At 33.6% G+C, this 17,671-nt stretch overlaps 6 protein-coding genes across 6 annotated transcripts; 3 read left to right on the forward strand and 3 right to left on the reverse strand.

Annotated features, from left to right (window-relative positions):
• Positions 1-409: 409 nt before the first annotated feature.
• BX664DRAFT_314357 (uncharacterized protein) lies at positions 410-3,233 on the reverse strand (the record flags this gene model as incomplete). Its single annotated transcript, XM_051542662.1, has 4 exons — positions 410-1,713; positions 1,833-2,019; positions 2,149-2,721; positions 2,808-3,233. The coding sequence occupies 4 exons, from the start codon at positions 3,231-3,233 to the stop codon at positions 410-412; spliced, it is 2,490 nt and encodes an 829-aa protein (XP_051399969.1).
• Positions 3,234-4,714: 1,481 nt separating this feature from the next.
• Positions 4,715-6,416, forward strand: BX664DRAFT_332251 (isoprenoid synthase domain-containing protein). The gene is made up of 3 exons (XM_051545286.1): positions 4,715-5,808; positions 5,912-6,085; positions 6,145-6,416. Exons 1-3 carry the CDS (start codon positions 4,792-4,794, stop codon positions 6,304-6,306), a joined length of 1,353 nt encoding a protein of 450 aa, XP_051399970.1. The 5' UTR covers positions 4,715-4,791; the 3' UTR covers positions 6,307-6,416.
• A 107-nt stretch (positions 6,417-6,523) lies between these two features.
• Positions 6,524-7,878, forward strand: BX664DRAFT_332253 (uncharacterized protein). The gene is made up of 2 exons (XM_051545287.1): positions 6,524-7,305; positions 7,403-7,878. Exons 1-2 carry the CDS (start codon positions 6,572-6,574, stop codon positions 7,740-7,742), a joined length of 1,074 nt encoding a protein of 357 aa, XP_051399971.1. The 5' UTR covers positions 6,524-6,571; the 3' UTR covers positions 7,743-7,878.
• Positions 7,879-8,203: 325 nt separating this feature from the next.
• Positions 8,204-11,044, forward strand: BX664DRAFT_332254 (T-complex protein 11-domain-containing protein). Its single transcript, XM_051545288.1, has 4 exons — positions 8,204-8,643; positions 8,708-9,117; positions 9,219-9,845; positions 9,912-11,044. Exons 1-4 carry the CDS (start codon positions 8,259-8,261, stop codon positions 10,884-10,886), a joined length of 2,397 nt encoding a protein of 798 aa, XP_051399972.1. The 5' UTR covers positions 8,204-8,258; the 3' UTR covers positions 10,887-11,044.
• On the reverse strand, positions 10,935-13,976 carry BX664DRAFT_332255 (high-temperature-induced dauer-formation protein-domain-containing protein). The gene is made up of 8 exons (XM_051545289.1): positions 13,842-13,976; positions 13,726-13,761; positions 13,544-13,654; positions 13,269-13,472; positions 13,129-13,183; positions 12,303-13,048; positions 11,715-12,225; positions 10,935-11,651 (listed from the first exon to the last, which is right to left on the reverse strand). The coding sequence occupies exons 1-8, from the start codon at positions 13,902-13,904 to the stop codon at positions 10,978-10,980; spliced, it is 2,400 nt and encodes a 799-aa protein (XP_051399973.1). The 5' UTR covers positions 13,905-13,976; the 3' UTR covers positions 10,935-10,977.
• A 1,061-nt stretch (positions 13,977-15,037) lies between these two features.
• BX664DRAFT_263779 (Alpha/Beta hydrolase protein) lies at positions 15,038-16,808 on the reverse strand (the record flags this gene model as incomplete). Its single annotated transcript, XM_051540785.1, has 5 exons — positions 15,038-15,381; positions 15,619-15,774; positions 15,853-16,319; positions 16,394-16,449; positions 16,524-16,808. The coding sequence occupies 5 exons, from the start codon at positions 16,806-16,808 to the stop codon at positions 15,038-15,040; spliced, it is 1,308 nt and encodes a 435-aa protein (XP_051399974.1).
• Between the last annotated feature and the right edge of the window lie 863 nt (positions 16,809-17,671).

Here is a 17,671-nt window from a genome sequence, read left to right on the forward strand (position 1 = left end):
AAATAAATAAATAATAAAAAAAAAGGATAACGAGAAAGAAAAAGTGAAAAATATAGTTTTGCACTAATTTTTTTTTTTTTAAAAAAGACAACAACAAAAAAAAAAAAAAAAAAAAAGAATTGAACCGGAGAGGAAAAAAGGAAAAATTCATGCCAATCATATTAGATTCTTTCTTTTTCTTTTTTTTCTGTTTCTTGTTATCACAATTGATGATTTATGATATATTATAATAATAAAAATAATTGTTTGTCATACAAAAAAGACTGTTTCGTCAAATCGGACTTTTTCTAAAGTTTATCATAAAAGGAAAAAAAAGGATCATTCAAAAAGAAAGAGAGAATAGGAAGAGGGGGTATCTTTCTTTCCTTTTTTTTATGCAACATAAATATTTTTATTTATTTATTTATTTTTATCTGTATTTTCGCATTGGATCTTTTGTTACTAGCCAATGATGATGTTGATCTTTTGTATAATAAAAAGTTCGATGAAGTTCCTTTTTTGGTTTCCATATATATTTACTATCTTCTTCTGCATTATCATCATCATCAATATCATTATCTCTATGATGCCAATCATTTTTATGTTTCTTATAATAATAATACTTATGCTTTTTTTCTTTTTCTTCATTATCTTCGTCATCATCATCGTCATCTTCTTCTTCTTCTTCTTTATGATGTTTCCATTTTCCTTTTTTCCAGTGTTTCTTCTTTTCTTCATTCTCTTCTTCACCATGATGATGTTTATGTTTATGTGACTTTTCACTATTTTTATGCCATGCGTGCCATTCCACTTCTTCTGTCCAACCAAGTGGACTTCCACAAATTTGACCTTCCATTTTGTGAGGCATTTCTTCTTCTTCTTCTTCTTCTTCCTCTGGCATACCTTCAGGCATAGAATCAGTAGGCATACTATCAGTAGGCATCGTATCAAGAGGCATCGTATCAAGAGGCATCGTATCAAGAGGCATCGTATCAAGAGGCATAGTATCAAGAGGCATAGTATCACCAGGTACTGTGTCAAGAGGCATCGTATCTTCTGGTACCGTGTCAAGAGGCATCGTATCTTCTGGTACTGAATCAACAGGCATTGTATCACCAGGTACTGTATCAAGAGGCATATTGTCGATAGGCATATTCCCAGTAGGTAAGTTACCAGTAGGCATACTATCTTCAGGGAGATTACCAGTGGGCATACTATCCGCAGGTCGGTTGCCGCGAGGGAAATTCAGGGAGATGGGGAAATTTAATGGTACCTGGATAGGAGGAAGGCTTCTAATCAATGCAGGTAAAGGACAATTGGTTACTCTGGATGTGGTGGTGGATGTCACAGTGTCTGTAACAGTTGTACTAACTGTGACACTTGAAGTGACGGTAACTGGAGATGCTGTTGTCGTGGCCATACATTTAGTTGCCGTACATTTTGATAGCGTGGTTTTACAATTAGTGATGGCTGGAGTGGATGAACATGTGTGGATGGGGCATACTGGACTATATATCCTTCGACGTGTCGCAACCACCATACTAAAATTTTCTTCTTCCTCTTCCTCTTCTTCACATGTAGGAAGACAACCTGTAAAATAAGAACAAGAGCATTGTCCATCTGCTCCTGCTGCCCAATCCGCTAGTTCTGGTCCATGTGCTGAGTTTTGCCATGAATAATTATCACCAATTATCATACCTGCAAACCTTCCAGTATCACCATCCTGTATATCAGCTAATTTTACCAAAAAAAAAAAAAAAAAAAAGTGAGTTGACAGAAAAAAAAAAAGAAGTTCCATCTTTGGATACTTTTTTTTTTTTTTTTTTTTTTTTTTTTTTTTTTTTTTTTTTTACCTTGAGGAGCCAAGAATAATCCTTTGATCATATCAAGTGTATTTCGTCGAATAGTGATATGTCCATTGGGTAAATAATTACCTTCAGCATCACTAGGGTAGACATTATAAATAGTACGACAATAATCTAGATCAGCACTTGGTTTGATCGAATCAAAAGCAAAAGTGGTACCATCATCTACTGGAATCTATAAAAAAAAAAAAAAAAAAAAAGAGATATTATCATCATCTGATTACTGAAAAGAATAACTTGTTTTTTTTTTGTATATATATATTTTATAAATCTATGTATATATATATATATATAATCCACTTACATTAAAGACAATGGTCCCTTCAGAAGGATAATCTTCTTTGGGTCCTTCCCAAGTATCATAACCTGAGAAAATCTTGTCAGGACATGATAAAAACCCAGGCCATAAAGGACATTGAAACCCATTGCAAGTATTAAATGTAAATACATTTAACCAGTGATCCGGTTGACCGGTGACTGGTTTTAGATGATCATCATAATCAATCAAATGTGTTGGCATTTTTTTCGCCAGAGTTTTTGAAAGAGAGGTCCAGTAACGACGATGATCTTCAAAATCAAGAGGAACACCTTCATGCGTGGCACATTCATTCACTGTCCGCACAGAATCACTGTTGGACAGATCTCCAATATAACTATCACCGCGTGCAATCACCATCCCACCTGTGACTGCACCTCCCACCACCAAGGCTGCCGTATCCAGATCAACTGGCTTGTCATCGTCACACTGGTATGCATGATGGCTGTCAATGACAAAATTCCGTCCAATGAAATTGCCTTGAATTGCAAGTGGACCCAATGTTTGTTGATCACTACCTACTTCATAGTCACCAAAAAAGATACCATTCCAATGTCCACGCTATATTATATATATAAAAGAGAAAATAATAAGATATTCATTCATCTCATCCTTTTTTTTTTTTTTTTTTTTTTTTTTTTTGATACCGTTTGACCCCATTGATCTGAATCTTCACATTGAGGTAATAAATTGGGAGAATTTGCTGAACCAAAAACTCCCATCCTAAAATATCTCTGCAAATCTTGATATTGGTCATAATAAGCTGAACCATCATCAACAGCTATGCAGCTACCGGTAAGGGTTGTATAAGCAGTGGATGTTTTGGATGGTAATATCTGAGTCCATCGTTGACTACCATGATAATCATCATCATTATCGTCGTCATAGTAGCTATAATCGTCGTAATCATCATTTATGTCGTCATCGTTTGTATATGTCCACGGATGTTTCTTTTGATAAAAAGCTCTGATGGCTTTTGATTCAAATGGTTGATCGGCAAGTACCCAATAATGTAAAGTTGAAAAAAGGATACAACTTTCAAACAAGTTTTTTAATAATAAAATTGATCTCATGGAATAAGGTAATATATTATAAGTATATTTTTTTTTATATACTTTTATATATCTATACAGAAATTAAGTTAGTGCCGATGATATTAAAAAAAAAAAAAGTGATGAACGGATAAAAGAAAGAATACAAGTCAAAAGAGGAAAAAAAAAAAAAAAGAAAAGAGAAAGGGGGAATGATAATCTACTTTCTTATAATTAAACGATTATTATTATAATAAATGAAGTTTGTTGTTGTCATCAAACAAAAGGAAGGAGCGAGAATGTATATGTAAATATCATCAACCATGAATCATGCACATCACATTTATACAGGTTAAATAGACACTCTGACTTTTAAAAAGAGCTCAGATATATCTTTTTTTTTTTTTTTGTTGGCATTCATTCCTTTCATCTAATAGAATGGCCATTAGAAATGACTTTTCTTTTCCCATCATTGATAGTATTTATAGATTATTCTTTTTTTTTTAAAAAAAAAAAAATCATCAAAAGCCTTATTTTATTCTCTCTCTTTCTTCTTAGAAATGATGATCTTATAAAATATACATACTTTTGTATAAAAAGACATAAAAGGATATTGAGAGAAAAGAAAAATGTTCCATAATCTCTCTATTTGATGCAAGTTTACATTCCATTCAAATCAGGTCCAAAAAGGAACGACAAAACAGTTTATGTTTATTTTACCCTCTTTTTTTTTTTTTGAGTTGTATTACAAATAGTATAAAAATCCTACTGGGTAATTTTGTTTCTATTCATAAATGACATTTTCAATCATCCCTATAAAGTTTTTGACTTTTTCTTTATCATGATGGGTTCTTTTTTTTTTTTTTCCTGTATCACCATGACAGTATTTTTTTTTATGATGATTAAGGAAATCCATCGTTAGATGTTATAAACAAATAGATATAAAACATATCCATACATGCATATATTTAATTAAGCTTGAACATTCATAGTTGGTGCATCTCAACCTTGTTTTCTTTCTAAGAGTTTAAATATTGAATAACTTGTTATTATCTCTCTTCTCTTTGATCGAATTACTTAAAACATTGATAAGGCTTTCCTTCGTTTTTTTTTTCCCTACAGTATATATGTTCTTTAAAGAGAGAGAGTCATATCTACTTGGGCATATGTTGTTGATCTCATTTTTTTAGGAAAAAAAAAGGATTGCATAAAATGGGTACTTTCCAATAGTAAGATTATCCCATCCTCAATTTTTTTTTTTTGTTTTGGAATTCGATGATGGTATTATACACTAATCGCCTTTATTTACATGCTGTGATTTCTATGTGTACAATAGTAAGGTTTTTAATGTTGCTTAAGTAAAGTAAGATTAAATAAAAAAATGAAATAATTGGACTGGAGAACTTGGGAGTTGACTTGATAAAGAGTGATTTTTTATTTCTTTAACACCAAATAGAGTGATCAAATAAGGAAAATGGGCGGAGTTCAGCTGCCTGCCTTGTTTGGGTCCGGTACTTTTTTTGTTTTTTTTTTTTTTTCTTTATCTTGTTTATTTTTTATCTCTTTTCTTCTTTATCACAAGGCATAACCCTGGGATTTGATGATCTATACAAACCAACTTGTTAAAACAACTCTTAGATCGAAATGGGTCTCTCTTGTGCCAAAACAGATCGTATGTTATACGACCACCACCAAAGTCGCCTCTGCCACACAAGCAATGCCTATAGCAGACGAACCTCTTACTAACAACAACACGACCTGGCAACAAGCTGTACAACAAGCACAAAAATTAGTAGTAGACGAATCAACCATTGATCCTATTGCTTTAGTAGGTCCTGATCTCGGAGATTTGAAGTCAAATATTGGCAAACTTCTAGGTAGTCAACATCCTTTTGTCAATACAGTAGCACAACATTATTTTAGTGGACAAGGCAAACATCTTCGACCCTTACTTGTTTTACTCATGTCACAAGCAACCAGTGTTACCGTATCTCATACAACAAGGATAATGGATTTCCAATCAATAGATCAACCTATTTCACATGGTTTGGAGAATATGACACCTAGTAGTTTATTTAATCTTCAACAACACTATACACCTAATCGAACACATGGTGGATGTATCGTATTACCTACACAACGACGACTGGCAGAAATCACGGAAATGATCCATACAGCAAGTCTTCTTCACGATGATGTCATTGATGCTTCACTGACACGACGGAACCTTCCTTCAGCAAATGCAAGTTTTGGTAACAAAATGGCAGTGCTTGGAGGTGATTTCTTATTGGCGCGTGCTTCTTTGACATTGGCTCGACTTCGTAATGCAGAATGTATGGAAATCATGGCCACTTGTATTGCCAATTTGGTTGAAGGTGAATTTATGCAATTGAAAAATACATCCTCATCAACAACAACATCCATCAATGCAACTGAAGATGGTATGGTATCAAAGGAAAAGAAATCAACATTTGATCATTATATGGACAAGACTTATATGAAAACTGGAAGTTTGATTGCTCAAAGTTGTAAAGCAACTGCTGTATTGGGTGGATGTTCGGATCAAGTGAAACAATTAGCTTTTGATTTTGGAAGACATATTGGTTTAGCTTTCCAGGTACCAAAAAAAAAAAAAAAGGAATAAAGAGGGGATCATGTTTAAGTTAATTACTTCTCTTTTTTTTTTTTTTTTTTTTTTTTTTTTTTTTTTTTTTTTTTAGTTGATTGATGATATGTTGGATTTTACGGTATCAGCAGCCGATTTAGGTAAACCAGCAGGAGCAGATTTGAAATTAGGATTAGCAACGGCACCAGTATTATTTGCTTGGGAAGAATACCCTCAATTGGAAGATCTTATCAGACGAAAATTCAACAAGAAAGGTGATGCTGAAAAGGTAAAATAATAAATAATAAAAGGAATGAATTTAAATATTATATATTTTATTTTTTTTAGGCACGACTTCTTGTATACCAAAGTAATGGATTGAAAAGAACAATGGCATTGGCAGAAAAACATTGTCAACTTGCTATTGATGCTATTCAACAATTACCACCTTCGGATGCTCAGGCAGCTTTGATTCAATTATCTCGTAAATCTTTAACTAGGAAATCATAGAAATAGACTATTATAGAAAAATCATTCTTTGTATACATTTTTTTTTTTCTTTACTCTTTTGTATTCTTAGACATATATATCAATAAATAAAAAAGCAAAATTGACTCTTTTTTGACCCTGATCTTTTTTTTTTTTTGAGTTCAGACAACCCAACAAAACTCGACAGACCACTTTTTTTTTTTCTTTTTTTTTCTTTTTTTTTTGACTTTACTCTTTTTTTCATCAACCCTCTTCTTTATATATTATTCTTTTACAACTAACTTTAATGAAAGTATATTCTTTAGAACAAGTGGAGGCACATGCCAGTTTAGATTCATGTTGGATGGTATACAAAGGAAAAGTATATGATGTGACTCCATTCGCCAAAGATCATCCAGGAGGTCAAGATATCTTTCTCCAGTTTGCTGGTGCCGACGTGTCAAGTATTCTTTCAGATATCTCTGTACATGAACATTCTGATTCGGCATATGATTTATTGGAAGAATATTGTATTGGTGTTTTATCAACAACAACGACAAAAGTATTGGAAGACACGACAAGTTTACAAAAACAAACGGCACAATTAGGTCATGAACGCGATCGACTTTTTCTTGATCTCAATAAACCTTTATTTCCTCAACTTTGGCATGCTACTTATTCCAAGGCATTTTATTTGGAACAAGTTCATCGACCACGTTATACTCCTCATTACGTACCTTATTTTGCTGACCCTGTATTGGATATTTTATCACGTACTACTTGGTATACTGTACCTATGCTTTGGCTTCCTTTTATTCTATATCAATTATGGTGTTCTCTTGACTTGAATCATCAATCCTCTGCTGCTGGTACTATACTGACTTTGAAAGGATTTATGGGTGGTGTCTTCTTTTGGACTTTGTTGGAATATGGTCTTCATCGATTTTTGTTTCATTTAGATGATTTTCTTCCAGATCATCCGATTGCCTTATTGGTCCATTTCACATTACATGGTATTCATCATTATATGCCTATGGATAGGTAAAGAAAAAAAAAAAAAAGAAAAAAATAAAAAATAAAAAAAAAATAGTAAAACAAGGAATGAGATTAACATTTTCTTTTTATATATATTATTTAGATTACGATTAGTGATGCCTCCTGCTTTGACCATAGTGATCAGTTTTCCAATTTTTAAATTAGCTAATGTTTTGTTTATGGCGGCAACAGCACATGCATTTATGGCGGGCGCTTTCTTTGGTTATGTGTGCTATGACATGGTTCACTATTATCTACACCATGCAAAAGTGATGGAACTCCATTTCAAAGAAATGAAACGATATCATTTAGCTCATCATTACAAGGATTTTGAAAGTGGATTTGGTATTACTTCGAAGTTATGGGATTATGTCTTTGGTACGGTATTGGAATTACCTATGGAAGAAACCCTTTCAACCATAAACAACAAAACAATATCATAGCAACAATATTACATACATACAGATACGTACATACATACTTCTCTTTCTTTTTATATATATTTATATATTTATACATACCCCCCCCTCTCTCTCTCCCCTCTTTTATCTTTCTCCTTTCGTTTTATATATATTTTATATACTCTGATCTTTTTTTTTCTTCTCCTTATATTGATTTTATCCTTATTATTATGATCAATAAATGTGAATAAACAAATAAAGATGATTATGTTTTATCAAGTATATTGTTGACATTTTTTTTTTTTATTTTGGACGGGGTTCTTAAGGAGATACACACATGCATTTTTGTTCCACGTGAGTCTTCTTCATCATCCTATGAATCAGATGACCCATGACGGTAATGATGATAATAATGACAACTACTATTTTGGGGGGAGTCAGCCTCGTTTATTATTATTTTTTTTTTGTTATTCAAATTTTCTTTCTTTTTCTTTCTCCACTTTTTTTTTTTTTTTCCTTTATCTCAACTCGCTTAATAAATCACCATTTGACTGAAACATGACACCTCCTTTTTATTATACAGTAAATGTGGATTGTCTTTGTCAAACAAGTCGTCGACCTTTCCATCTCGATTTACGATTCCCTCCCACCATCGACACTACATTGACTCGTCAGGTTGAACAAAAAGCCCAAGTCAAACGAGATTCTTTACTTACCCAGCGGCGCTTCAAACTGCATCAACGTTTCTTACAAGTCCAACGTACTGTTCAACAAGTCAAAGCGAGACGAGAACAACAAGCTATCTTATTCTTACAATCCTTGGAAAACGCTGAACGTAATCGCATTGATCAATTGGAACAACGTCGTATTATCAATAAACAATTGGTGGATAGGGCTAAATCTATTGCACATCAACATCGATCTCAATCCAAAGCTGAAAGTGGTAAATTAAAAAAAAAAAAGAATCATCTTTAATTAACCCTTTATATATATATATATATATATAGAAAGGCGTCGTCTTGAATTAGAACAAAGATTAGAAGCCTCTGAAATCCGAAGATTAAATTATTTGGGACTTTCCAAACCAACTGGCATGAATTCACCATCTACTTCATCATCGGCTCGGCCATCGGCTTCTTCCGACAATCATAAACAAAGACCTTCTTTGGCTAGTCTCCTTCATTCTTATCATCATCTTGGTCTTCCTGTCTATAGTCAACATACTTCTTGGTTGGATTTTCAAGCTCTTTCCCATTTGATTCGACAACAAGATGTGATCTCTATTGTAGGCAAGTTATTGACCTTTGTTTTGGATAAAGATACTGTGAAACGCAACAACAAAGCTCGAATCTTCTTATCTGCTTATATGATGACCATGTGTCCAAATGATATTCTACAATCTATTCCAGATGAAAACGTAAAAAAAAAAAAAAAAAAAAAAAAAAAAAAAAAAAAAAAAAAAAAAAAAAAAAAACAATAAGTATGAATTCATCTTTCTTCTTTTTTTTTTTTGATTAGGTATTGGTGGAAGCTGCTCATCGATTATTATCCAATTTTGAAACTTGGGTGGAACAACCATCTAAACGAGTGACGAAACTGGCCTTGGCAGAAGCTTGGTATCATTACTCGAATCTTTTTGAACAATGGAAATGCAAAGATCGTGATCAATTATTGACGAGCATGATGGCATATTATTTGGAATTGATGTCAGTTCAACGTACACTTCAACAAGACAATGAAGATGGTCGAGACATTGATGATTTATTATCTCAACAAATGCGTCAACTCAAATTGAAAATCAAACGATTAGGTGGGAAACAAGCTTTAGCTAGTTTGAAAGATCAAATGTTGACTCCACAACCTGAAGAAGGAATACAAGAACAAGAAGGACAACAACAAACCATGGATTTGGATGAATTGTATCATTTGACCAAGGATTTACCTCAGTTACCCCATTTGACCAATGCTCAGTTAGCTCATGAATTGATCCTGGATCCTGATTTTCAACTTCAACAACATTCTTCTTCTCCCTTGGAAGATCGTGTGCGTACCATGGCTCGTCGTGCTTATTTCGATTCTCTTCTTATTGATTTGGATCATCAACAATATCAATCCACTCTTCTTTTGTTACATGATATTCGAAAGGTAAAAAAAAAAAAAAAAAAAAAAAAAAAGAACTACTACTCACTTTTTTTTTTTTTTGGTGATTAGAAATTGCTATGTATGGTAGAAAAGGGTCAAACAGCGTATGACATGTTGGAACAAATGATGGATATGGGATTGATAGAACAACAAATGCAACATGGAAGTTTTGATCTTTCTCATTTAGTGACGACCTTGATTGAATGTATGCGACATTTATGTGCACCTATACGAGATGAAGCGGTCAACGCACTTTCCAACAAGAACAATGACAACAACAATAAGGCAGTGGTAGAGATATTGGAAGATATGTTACCGTTATTGGATGATATGATTTTGGATGTAGCGAATTTCAAACTTCGATCACTACGACCTTATTTAGCCCCAATGGCGGTAGCGTATGAACAAGCCAACTTCAAACACACTCAGTTACCCAACACACGACAATGGATTCAGCAAGCATGGACGGCATGGCAAAACAAACAAGACCAACGCAACCCAGAGCAAATCCAACAACCTCGACCATCCATTCAAACGTTATTCCATGATGCCATGTTGACATGGTTCACTTCTTCCAACCCAGCCGTTACTCCGGAAACTTGGCAAATGGATCTACATCGCTTGAACACTTATCATCGACAAACACAACACTTGATCACCATCGCCAGTCTATTGATGATCACGAAAAAGAACAAAACAGCTGATACGCTTTGGACTCTATTTCAACAAGATCTTCAACCACCTTCAGCCCAGCATGTTTTGGCCCAACTCCATGTCGACAACCCTGTCATCAAAGCCATGGTTCATCGTATTCTAGCAAGAAATGATCCCCTCTATACTCTATTGGCCCGTCGCGTGGCAGCTGTTTTGAAATCCCAATGGTCTCATCATACATTTGTCTCTGATGCCGTGTTGACCAGTTCTGGACTTTTGGCTCTCAAATCTCAATTACAACATCTAGCCTCTCGTACTGACGTCTTGTTACATCATCATTTCAAAGTTTATGGGTCTTGGTATAGTCAATGTTTTGATGAAATAGTTTAGTTATCAATGAAATAAAGTTTTTTTAGTATCAATCATATATATATAGAATAGATTTTTGAAAATAGAAGATTTTATTCAATATATATATATATCAATCGGTAGAAGTAGTGGAAGATAATTTAATATGGAATAATCGAATTTGAGTGCCTTGCCAAGGAGAGATAGCAGGAGCAGTCGATAAATAAATATGAGCCCATAATGCACTTTTACAACTAACAATCACTGGTTCAGACCATGGCACTGCTCGTAATAGACTTGTTATTTCCTTTCTGTTCATTGATAAATCCATTGTCCGTAACGTATCCAAAGCTTGTCGTTCACCTAGTTTTTGTATCACAGGAAGTACCTTGTCCATCATATCCAAAAGAGGCTCCAGCGCATCCCATCGTTTTTTCCAAAACAACATCCATTCTTGTGTGGGGATGAATCCATGTTTGGCATGATGAGAAGATGATAATGATAATGTCGAGGAAGAACTGGTTTGTCGTTGTGGTGGTATGCGTTGATTTTCTTCTCGTCGTTTACCTAGCGCTTTTTCTGAAGTACCTTCATTATCATCTTGTTGGACTTGATCATGGTTGGTTGGATGTATAGATGATAAGGATGCTGATGAGGATGTACGAGACGTAGGTGCACTAGGTCGTGGTTGTTTAACATTGTTTTGTTTCTGAGCCAGTTCTTGCATTGCTTGATCCAAATCCAGATCTCGTAATCGTTCAAACTTGATATGATTCCGTACCATACTACATATTAAAGGACCATTTTCTAAAATGAGAGATGATCAGTATATTTCCTTTTTTTTTTTTTTTTTTTAAAAAAAAATCTTACCTGAAGATTGATGTCGAAGAATATTATAAAAACCTTCTAAAAAATATTGAACCAAACAGGGATTTGTTTCATCAGCCAATAAAAACCCAGGTGCGGCAAAAGATCCAAAGAGAGCAACCCATTTGTTGGCAGCAGACGGTGAGATATGCTTAAGATAAGGCGACAAATTGGTTAATGTGATGATCAAAGATGGATACAAGATGGATAGATGACCGCGCGATGTTGCAATCATGTTGTAAATGGACAAGATTAAGAAATCAGCATAGGATGAACCAGCAAAGGATGCATCAGAAGAAGGTCGGATATTGGACGGTAAAGAGGCATAACCTTGAAATGGTTTGTTGAGTTTGCTACCAAATCTTCGATCTGTACTAAGAGTTTGTAAAACATAGACACACATACGCACCAATCCTAATTGTGATGTTTCCAATTTGTTTTCCGTTGCGTGATATATCAAAACAAGTGTCAAATCCAATGCTCTTTCCGTTTCCATCAAATAACTTCGAAATCGCTAAAATAGAAAAAAAAAAAAAAGATCAATCATTTTTCTTTTTCTTTTCTTCTTTTTTTTTTTGGAGGAGTATTTACTGTGTTAATTTGTAAGAGTTTCCAACATAACATGATCATTTCAAAATAACATCTTGTTCGTTTGCCAGGTAAATAAGTGTTGAGACCTTGCATAGGATGACTTAGAGTTCGATAAAAGCCATCAATCAAGAATTGAAAATCCTGAGCCCGATGTAATTTGGAAAGATAATAGGTGAATTTATTTCCTTCGGCCGCCAACATCCATTCTTTTTCCACAATTGTATAATCATCACCATCGTCATTATTGTAATCACTATGTTGTTGTTCCAATAAGTGAGCCATGGATGCTGGTGAATAAGTATCTAATAAGAGTAACAGTACACGAAGACAAAGTACAACCAAATGTTCACGGGTATCATTGAAAACAACTACAGAAGGAGCAGCGCGACCCCAAGGAGATGGATTATAATTACTTGCAGTATTGATCAAACTACAAAGTAACGCCAGAACGATTTTCTTTTCCGAGGTAGTAACCAAAGAATGGATCCAACGATCACAACCAGCATCAACATGAGTACTTGTTTTGCGCCGAAGATAAAGAGCTGCAGGATCATAAATAGAGGGTGATAAAAGAACCAATAGGAGACGTAACACTTCAGTACGATGAGCTTCATTGTCACGGAAGGATCCAATTGGTGTTGAGCAACCAATCCCAGTTTCCCATATCACATAGTTCACATTTGTGTCTTCCTTTTTCACTGCCGGTGGTAATGTAAATCCTGCAAGAAATAAACTACGCAATGTCACTATACAAATAAATAAATAAATAATAAAGTAACAGAGTAAGTTATTGGAAGAAGAGAATGAAATAGAATAATAAACTTGCATGATAATAAGACGTCACCACGTGATGGTAATAGAGGTTGATCTTCATCGCCAGACTATTATATTGTCAAGAGAATGGAGGATATCATTATATATATAAGTTGCTTTTTTTTTTTTTTAAAAAAAAAAAAAAAAGGTTACCTGATCATGCTCTTGTTGTCGAGTTTCCTTATTAAGGCGTTGTCTGGTCCAAAAAAACGTACGTTGCCAATCGTCATCACCTTGTTCAAATAGAAAGGGTAAGATTCGGGTCAATACGCGGCAACAATTCAGAAGATATTGAGTTGAAACTTGTGGAGATGGTGAGTTAAAGTCGTGTACACAAGTGTCCATTTGTTGTAATATCTTTGATTGAAATAATCAAAAAAAAAAAAAAGGATTGAGTTTGTAAGCTTGAATCATTTGATTAAACCTACCTTGTCTATCAAAGTTTCTACATTCTCTCGAGCAGAGTCTCTAGCACGTCGTATATCGCTTGCTCCTACTAAAGAAAATATATCGTTGACTGAATCCGGAAGTGTCCAAAACTATTAAAAAAAAAAGAGAGAGAAATATTATATATAAATAGTCTATTTGCTATTGTTCTATTCAAACTTACTAATGACCAAAAGTCGTCTACATCCCAAGCAATGTTCTACATAGAAAGAGGAAGTAAAAAGATTAAATGCTTTGACTAGTAAAATGGGATATCAACATAAATAGTCAATACATTACCCTTTCTTCAAAAAGACGGAAGACACTTTTCCTAAAGGCCAACTTGCTATCAGTAGCACCCATAGAAACAGACGAACTGAAAAAATAAAAAAATAAAAAAGGAAAAGAAAGAGAAAAGGAAAAAGAAAAAAAAAAGGAAAAAGCGCGCCAAGGGATCCGTCTTTTCACTGTAAAGTAAAAAAACAAATTGACGTCATGGCGGTATTAAGCTATTGTTTTTCATTAATATCTGCAAAAATAGAGGATCCTCTTTTAATAGTATATATATTTATTCATATTCTACTACATAATAATAGTATGTAATTGTAAAACTTTTGGTTTAAAAGCGGATGAATGAAGAAAATGAGCTTCCAAAGTCAGTTTGCCTCCCTACCACAAGTTGATCGTTATTTCAAAGAACGTATACAATCATCCGACAAAAATAAAAAATAAAAAAGCTCTTTACTCATTTAAGGGCTTTTATTGTAGTTACAATGGGAATCTTTACCCATTTTGTATACTCTATCGTAGTCACCGAGAATAAAATGAAAAAGATCGGCCTATGATTTATTTACAATGACAAGATTCCTTACAATGTTTTTTGTTCAGTTGGGAAATCAAGTCGACACAAAGTTATTATTATCCAATGAAAAATGAAAATGAAAAATATTTTAGAAAAGGGGATTCTTTTTTTTTCGTTTCCCGCCTTTTTTTTTGCTTTTTTTTTCTTTTTCCTTAATGTCATCATTCAAAGCATCTTCAAAAGAAGGAAATCATTCATTAGTTGAATCCTGTTTACCTTCATTTTCTTCAATGTTTTATGAACATCCTACCACGACATCATCATCATTGTCGTCTACAGCTACTAATTCTTTCGATATGACATCGATCATCATTCCTCATGACACGTCGGGTGTATTACAAAAATCGAAAAATCAACAACAACATGATCCTACTATCTCGAATCGACCTATGATCCCTTATTTTTATCATCATCCTATGTTTGGAATTGCCTCGTGTATGGATCAATATTATCAACGTTGAATCTTTAATAAAAATTACTTTATCCTTCTTCTTTAGCAAATCATACTGTAGTCTCCCTTCTCTCTCTTCTTTTTTTTTTTTATGCACACAAACTTAGCATCACTTCCCTCTCTCTGTCAATAAAACCCAATATTTATAAATAAATAAATAAATAAATAATAAAAACTCTTTTATTATAATTCATCAGCCACATTGATTCTACTTGACCGTCTTCTATTTACACTAGGTCTTTTTCTTTTGATCATCACATCATCTTCATCTGAATACATGGTTTTCTGCCCCATGATCACCCAATTCACATGACCACTGCGTAAACATTTCGGATATTCAGAAGCAAAATGATCATTGATCATATAGGGCGCCAACACACGGAATAAGATACGAATCCAGTTCTCATCCGGTAATCTCTGAAGGACATGTCGATTCATCAAACCAGATAAATGTAAATATGAAATTGGTCTCACAGGTACAGGTGTACCTTCATATGGATCAGGTGGATAAAGTGTGATATCGTATGCTGAGTCAATAAATACCAATGTTCCCGGTGGTGTCCTAACATCATGATCAACAAATAAATGGATATAAAAAAAAAAAAAGGATCAATGATAATAATAAAAAAAAATCATTGATTGATACTTACGCATATTCTGAATATGATGGTAATCGAGTCAATACATCTAATTCCAAAAAAAAAAAGAGATTAATCAAGCTATATTTTGTTTTATTTCATTTTTTCACTTTATAAAATAAATACCATTGTTATATGTATGATTGAAGATCTTGCTAGATAATTTTGCATCAAATATCTTTGAAAATTGATCATCTCCTAATTTAGGTTGACCATATGCATAGAGACCCCCCAAATGTTGCAATAATGGACTATTAGATTGAACCATTTTTGCCAAAAACACTAAAAACAGACATCAAAAAAAGATCAACCCGATCGCCTTGTCATTCCCTTTTTTTTTTTTTTTTTTTTTTTACTTACTTGTACCTAAAGCAGCACCTAAGGAATGACCAGTAATGTATACCTTTTTATGTTGATGAGTGGGATCGTTTTGTAATAAGGATAAAAGATAGGATTCTGCTTGAATGTACATACTTGTATGACGCAATGGTGATGATGATTTTTGATTGGCAGAACTGTCAACAGCAGCAGCAGCAGCAGCAGCGGCATGGAATCTATGATCAATAGGATCTAAAAATTGATGCATCCAATATCCTAATGTATCTCCCATAGCATTTTGAATCCATTGATGACGGGTAGGAAGGAATGATGACGATGTGGTAGAAGCTTGATGTTCTTTTTGACTAGTGGATGGTGGTAATGTAGGTTCACCAAGAGCATCAAAATAACCTTTATGAACACGTCCCATATATCCCCAAGGTGCATATACATCTCGCATACGAATATCAATATTGGTTAAATAATTTTGGATGTTCAATGGATTCGAGCTGCATATCCAAAAAAAGGGCCACATTAGGTATATCATGGTAGTTTTTTTTTTTTTTTTTTTTTTTTACGTTACCCTCGAAATACCAAAAAAATCATATCATCCTTTTCAATCACATATGCACAAATATTCTATAAAGAAAGAAAAAAAAGAATCATCATCGTTAATGTTGAATGGATCTTTTCTATTTTTTTTTATTACTTACTTTGTAAGCAAAAGGACGGAAAGTGTGAGTGACATCAAATCCTGCTTTGTCTAATTCATAACGAATGATATCCAGATCTTCATATCCCAATTTGCTAGCCACTGATAATGTATAAGCCAAAGATAATGAATATTGAGGTCTATTGATCATTTTACTTAAAGTCGGTAAAGCTTGTTGTGCTCTTTTTTCAAACAAATGGGTATTTTCTAAATAGCGAGTGGGTTCAATACTTGTATCAAAGAAATCAAATCTAGGATCCATTGCATTCACCACCGCTAATATCATAAAAAAAAAAAAGGAAAATCATGCATCTATAAATATCCTACTTTTTTTTTTTTTAAAAAAAAAAAAGAAGACTTACAAATAGTTTGACCAGATGGATGTTTACCAATGAATAAAGTCAAACTCCAACGGATGATCTGTTCGAATAATAATAAAATGACAAAACCAAATAAAAAGATCACTTTAAACAAAGTGTTAAGCACAGGGGCTAAGATTGGCATTTGATTCACTTTTGTTGATACAGGGATCAGTATACTGGCTTGGATGAGGAAAAGCAATTGTGTGCAGGACGGTACAAGTAACCGTATCACTTCATATCCACGTGAACTTACATAGTTGGATCCTTTGGCAAGTGGCACATAGATCATCATCGCCAACTGATGTTGTAGTGATATCCCCATAGAATGTAATGATGATGAGAAATGATAAATCAAAAAAAAAAAAAAAAAGAGGCAGAAAGCAAGTAAGCAAGAAAAAGAGAGAGAAGGATTTAAGAAAAAAAAATTAATTCATGTGACAAACAAAAACTGAAAGTTGAACATGTGGGGTAATGAGACCCGGTGAAATGGGGATCAGGGCACAAAAAGTTTTTTTTATTTTATTTCATGTGAAAGTGATTCTTTTTTCTTTTAAAAAAAATGGAATGTCAATTTGACTCAACTCATCATCATCAAAGTATGCTACATGTTCTTTTCTTGTTGATGATGATGTTGTTATAGTTGAAGAAAACTATGATTCCAAAAAAAAAAAGAAGGAATCCCCAAAACAATCCAGTCTTCTTTCTTTTCAATCTTTGACCAATCATATTTTGCAGCAATCATTGATCAAATTCATTTTGGGAATACATTTGTTCTTGTTTTTGAAAT

Source organism: Halteromyces radiatus (genome assembly GCF_025201355.1).
Source record: "Halteromyces radiatus strain CBS 162.75 chromosome Unknown BX664scaffold_4, whole genome shotgun sequence".
Classification (NCBI taxonomy): Eukaryota; Fungi; Mucoromycota; class Mucoromycetes; order Mucorales; family Cunninghamellaceae; genus Halteromyces; species Halteromyces radiatus.

Bases quoted from the DNA above. Each gene is read 5' to 3' on its own strand.
- BX664DRAFT_332254 (XM_051545288.1), top strand. From the start codon at position 8,259: ATGACACCTCCTTTTTATTATACAGTAAATGTGGATTGTCTTTGTCAA. The intron at 8,644-8,707 runs GTAAATTAAAAA...ATATATATATAG, and splicing joins TCAATCCAAAGCTGAAAGTG to AAAGGCGTCGTCTTGAATTA. The intron at 9,846-9,911 runs GTAAAAAAAAAA...TTTGGTGATTAG, and splicing joins TGTTACATGATATTCGAAAG to AAATTGCTATGTATGGTAGA.
- BX664DRAFT_332251 (XM_051545286.1), top strand. From the start codon at position 4,792: ATGATCTATACAAACCAACTTGTTAAAACAACTCTTAGATCGAAATGG. The intron at 5,809-5,911 runs GTACCAAAAAAA...TTTTTTTTTTAG, and splicing joins ATATTGGTTTAGCTTTCCAG to TTGATTGATGATATGTTGGA. The intron at 6,086-6,144 runs GTAAAATAATAA...TATTTTTTTTAG, and splicing joins AGAAAGGTGATGCTGAAAAG to GCACGACTTCTTGTATACCA.
- BX664DRAFT_332255 (XM_051545289.1), bottom strand. From the start codon at position 13,904: ATGGGTGCTACTGATAGCAAGTTGGCCTTTAGGAAAAGTGTCTTCCGT. The intron at 13,655-13,725 runs GTAAGTTTGAAT...TTTTTTTAATAG, and splicing joins TAGACGACTTTTGGTCATTA to TTTTGGACACTTCCGGATTC. The intron at 11,652-11,714 runs GTAAGATTTTTT...CTCTCATTTTAG, and splicing joins TCTTCGACATCAATCTTCAG to AAAATGGTCCTTTAATATGT.
- BX664DRAFT_332253 (XM_051545287.1), top strand. From the start codon at position 6,572: ATGAAAGTATATTCTTTAGAACAAGTGGAGGCACATGCCAGTTTAGAT. The intron at 7,306-7,402 runs GTAAAGAAAAAA...TATATTATTTAG, and splicing joins CATTATATGCCTATGGATAG to ATTACGATTAGTGATGCCTC.